This window comes from Physeter macrocephalus, chromosome 1, assembly GCF_002837175.3.
Source record: "Physeter macrocephalus isolate SW-GA chromosome 1, ASM283717v5, whole genome shotgun sequence".
NCBI classification, from domain to species: Eukaryota; Metazoa; Chordata; class Mammalia; order Artiodactyla; family Physeteridae; genus Physeter; species Physeter macrocephalus.
Genome location: NC_041214.2, coordinates 114626894 through 114632297, shown reverse-complemented (window position 1 = coordinate 114632297; position 5404 = coordinate 114626894). Strand labels below are relative to the sequence as shown.

The 5404-nt window shown below is 32.7% G+C and overlaps 1 protein-coding gene across 1 annotated transcript; it reads left to right on the top strand.

Moving 5' to 3' along the window:
• The first annotated feature begins 2933 nt into the window (after window positions 1-2933).
• On the top strand, window positions 2934-3986 carry LOC102981884 (olfactory receptor 5K3-like). The gene is given in 4 exon segments (XM_024120003.2): window positions 2934-3405; window positions 3407-3672; window positions 3675-3847; window positions 3879-3986. Coding segments are annotated over 4 exon segments (930 nt in total). The 5' UTR covers window positions 2934-3022.
• The last annotated feature ends 1418 nt before the right edge of the window (window positions 3987-5404 follow it).

Genomic DNA, 5404 nt, shown 5'->3' with positions numbered 1-5404 from the left:
ATATATACAATGGAATATTACTCAGCAATAAAGTGGAACAAAACTGGGTCATTTGTAGAGACATGGATGGATCTAGAGACTGTCATTTAGAGTGAAGTAAGTCAGAAAGAGAAAAACAAATATCATATATTAACACATATATTTGGAACTTATAAAAATTGTACAGATGAACCAGTTCGCAGGGCAGATATAGAGACACAGATGTAGAGAACCAATGTAGGGACACCAAGGGGGGGAAGTGGTGGGGGGTTGGGGGGGTGGTGTGATGAATTGGGAGATTGGGATTGACATATGTACACTAATATGTATAAAATAGATAACTAATAAGAACCTGCTGTATAAAAGAATAAATTAAATAAAATTTAAGTTTAAAAATGTACTCTTCAAAAATGTTAAGATGATAAAGGACAAGGAACAACTGAGGAATTGTTCCTGAATAAAGAAGAATTGAGACATGACAACTGAATGAAACTCATGGTCCTGGATTTTCTTTGCTTATAATGAATGTTATTAGTATAATTGTCAAAGTTAAGGCCATTTAGTATTGTATTGTTAAGGCCATTTAGTATTAATTTCCTGATTATGATATTTATATTGTAGTTATAAAAGAGAATGTCCTTGTTTTTAGGAAATATACACTAAACTATTTAGGGATAGATAAATAGATAAAGCAAATGTGGTAAAAAATTAACATTTGAGGAGTCTGAAGGGCATAGAGGAATCTTTGTACTATTCTTGCAACTTTTACGTAAATTTGAAATTATTTCAAAATAAAAAGTTTTTTAAAAATTCAATCATCTTTTATAAAACATATTAAAATCTCATAAACATGCTGATTCCTCCAGTAGGAGGTGAAACAAATCTGACTCTTCTGCTCATTTTACATTTTACACAAAGAATGAAAAGAATTGTAAAAACGAAGTCAGTTACCTAAGAATCAGCAAGATGATCTCAAATTACATTAGTGACTTTAATGAAGGTCTTTAACTTTTTCACAGGTCATCTTTAATTAACATCAGGTAGTGTATGTCTTTGTGACCTAATCTCCCAATAGAAATACACTGAAGTCATTACAAGGAAATCCCTTTAGCACTTGATGGAAATTTTAGATTTGCATTTTAAGGAAAATAATTATTGACACTGACCTATTAGTAGTCTCCCAGATATTTATTCTTTTAATCCCAATGTTTTAAAGACCAAGGTTTATATTCTGAAATTCTATTAGACCTTATACCACAAAGCAAAAAACGAGGTGTTACAAAACACTTCTCAGTGAAATCTAGGTAAGAGGAATATTCTAAGAGGAATATTCTAGTTTACTTTTCCTTTTAATATTAACATCAATTAATTTTTATTTTTCTGAATTATTAAGCATTTTTTGTTGTTGTTAGATTTCAACTATTTAGTTATCATTCTAAACTGAAGACTGAGAAACTAGGATGCTGACCTAGTTTATGCTGACCTCTCTGATTATAAGGTAGAACTTCAAAATATACAGGTAAGGACAGAATGTAATTCTGTTATATAATTCAGGCATGCACATAGAAAGTTATTTGTATCAGCTGAATAATAAAGTGGCATATGTTTAATATTTTAAAACAAAAAGTAAATAAAACTTTTAGCCAGTGCCAGTGTTGTGAAACTGAAATAAACCATTTTGACCAAAGAATTTATATGATTAGACATGCAGTCAATATGTCTTGTAGGTCACTAAATAATAGTAGAAAGTAGCCTTTTAAAGGAAAACAAAATTTCTTCTCACAAATCATATTAAGATTTAAAGAATTTTCTCTATTTCTAAGTGTTAGAAAACTAAAATATAAAGGCACTGCTTACTTTTATTTATTAACTTTTAATGTACTGTGACATACTTCAGAAAATCTTACATAATTTTCTTAGGAAACAGAAAAATAGTAGATACATTAATTCAGGTAAAAGAAAGATACACAGATTTTTTTTGAAACAATGAATTTTGAATGATGTCTTTTGTAAACTGTTCTTCAAAATTAAGTCTCAATTTGCAGATACCAAATAATTCACTAAGGATCACTGGTAGATACTGCAAACAAGTTCACCCATCCCAGGTCACTGAACTGGAGGTAGGACTGGAATCAATCATGTTTTTATCCCATAGCACTGTACAGCTGTTATAAGAAGTATAGTCACAGAAAACCTAAAAATACCTACAGTATAAAAGGGAAATTGTGCATGCACATATGAAAAAAAAAAGCAATGTTAGATTATACACAAGCAGTTCTAGATTGCACTGGGTATATAAGACACTCTTGATGTTTAAAAAAATGGAGATTGGTGTAGTCTGGGGCACTGAGTAAACGATATTAGTATCATTATATAAAAACTATGCTTTACATAAAAGAGGAAAGGATTTAGATATCTGGGCACATTCAGAGAATAATGGATTTATCATGACACAGGGAAAATGAATGAAAGAGATGATAATCTATGGGTATTTAGTTTCTTAGCTTTCTAAGGTAATTTTCTTTAAAGATGAACAGTCCTCTCCATCCTTAGTGATTTTCATGCAATTCCTAAGGTATAAATTTAACATATCTGTGTACACTATTCAAATATTCACTCTATGGAGAGAGTACATGAAAAATATTTGCTCAATTTAAAAATATATACATTTACATGAAAAGTGGTTTGACATATATTTTAAGGAACTTTAATATAAAAACTGACACACATTAGTTGGGAATACTGAATCAAATATGGATGGCTTAGATATGTAGAGTATTCTTCACAAATTCATAAAGACAAGGCTTTTCCACTATAAGCATCCTCTTTAGAATTACCAAAATGTTCTTGGGAATCCTGAGTTTCAGAATCAAGATCTTAAAAGTTGGCATTACAGAGAAATGAATGTCCCCTACAGGTATGTGTTCCTATCCCAGAGGAAATAGGGGAAGCTTGAAGAAGAGCTCCACTCCTTGTGAAAAGAAAAATTTGAAAGGAAAATTATACACACTCTAATTTCAAATCTTATATCTCTACAATTCGTATGTCAACAGAGAATTTGGATATGATTGAGGATAACCACTCCTTGACAACTGAATTTAACCTCATAGGATTTACAGATCACCCAGAGCTGAAGACCTTTCTGTTTCTGATGTTCCTTACCATCTATCTCATCACCATGGTGGGGAATCTTGGCCTGGTGGCATTGATAGTTTCAGAGCGCCGTCTTCACACACCAATGTACATCTTTTTGGGTAATCTCGCTCTGATGGATTCCTGTTGTTCCAGTGCCATTACCCCCAAGATGCTAGAGAACTTCTTTTCTAAAGATAGAATGATTTCTCTCTACGAATGCATGGCACAATCTTATTTTCTCTGCCTTGCTGAAACTGCAGATTTCTTTCTCCTAGGAGCAATGGCTTATGATCTATGTGACCATCTGCAACCCACTGCAGTACCACACCATGATGTCAAAGAAACTCTGCATTCAGATGATCACAGGGGCCCACATAGCTGGAAACCTGCATTCCACGATTCAAATAGGGTTTCTGTTCAGATTAACTTTCTGTGGATCTCATCAAATCAAACACTTTTTTTGTGATGTCTTTCCATTATCCAAGCTCTCCTGTGTGGACACTTATATCAATGAATTGATGCTGTTTATCTTTGCAGGGTCAGTTTTAATCTTCACTATACTATAGTAATAATCTCTTACCTTTTCATACTTTTCACAATTTTCAAGATGAAATCCAAAGAGGGAAAAAGCAAAGCCTTATCTACTTGTGCATCCCACTTTCTCTCTGCCTCATTATTCTATGGTTCCCTTCTTTTCATGTATGTTCGACCAAAGTCAGGTAATGAAGAAGATAAAGATATACCTGAAAAAAAAAAAAAAAAAAAAAGATATACCTGTTGCCATTTTTTATACTCTAGTGGTTCCCTTATTAAACCTTTTTATTTATAGTCTAAGAAATAAGGAAGCAATAAATTTTATGAAAAAATTATGAAGAAGACTTCATAACATTATGAAACAAATTATCATCCCATATGGACAACTGATTTTAATGTCATTAAACCTTTTTCAAAATGAAGGAATACTGAGAAAATAGAAAATGGCCATTTTATATATAACATTAACTTACTAAAACATGATGATATATCAGTCAAATAAACAAGTTCAAAAGAAGAGAGTATGGTAAAATGCGTTCCAAAATCTAAGCTATTTGGTTCCATCAGTAATGAACTAAATAATTACCCTTGAGGTCACAATTATGTCAGGGTGTAATACACTAGTAACTATGTTTCAGACTATAATAAGTTACAATTTTCAACAAATTCAACAAATGCTAGGAATTGAAGTCAATACATATAAAGGTCTACTCCATTTACTATTTTTGGCAAATTTCTGGAATGCCAAGGAATAATCTTACAACTCCCCCATATCCCAAGTTCTCAAATATTAGTCTTCTCTGAAGCAACACCATGTAACAGTAGTAAACTATTTCATCTGATTCTCAATTTTGAGTTTGTTCAACAGATTATGTTTGAACATGAAATCACACAGAATATATATTCACTTATCAACATTTTCCTCTTTAGTATTAGCCAATTTTCTCTCAAGTTCTCTGAAACACAGTATCTGTACATTTGTGACTTATAAATCTGTACTTGAAGGTGGTGCTATTTATATTGACATCACTATGGATTTGATATTTTCATATAGTTTGATTGGTTGACCATAATATATGACAGTGCAATACCTGAATATATATATATATATATATTTTTTTTTTTTTTTTTTTTTTGCGGTACGCGGGCCTCTTACTGTTGTGGTCTCTCCCGTTGCGGAGCACAGGCTCCGGACGCGCAGGCTCAGCGGCCATGGCTCACGGGCCTAGCCACTCCACGGCATGTAGGATCTTCCCGGACCGGGGCACGAACCCGTGTCCCCTGCAACGGCAGGCGGACTCTCAACCACTGCGCCACCAGGGAAGCCCTGAATATATTCTTAAATAAAGTTTTTTCTCTCTGATATTACTACTTGTCTTGCTTGTTATCAGGAATACCACCAACTTGGACTATTTACAAAGTAAATTACTGATATATGCATAGCATTAACAAAAAGCTGCAGGTCCTGATCAAGCAAAAATGAGGCAAAAAATAGTAAAAATTTAAATATCTAAACAATAATATTTATTGATCCTTACATGTGCAAATATGGAAGGAAAAATAATTTACTAAGAACCTGCTCTCTTTTTGGTGCTAAGTTAGACCTTTCATATATATTACCTATAAATTTATTAGATGTGATTTTTCAAGCTTTTCATCAGTGAAAATCTTATACTTTGAAATATTGAGGAGCTTGCCCAAGTTCATCCAAGTCATCGGATTCAGCTAGAATTTGAATCAGTACTACCTTTTCCCC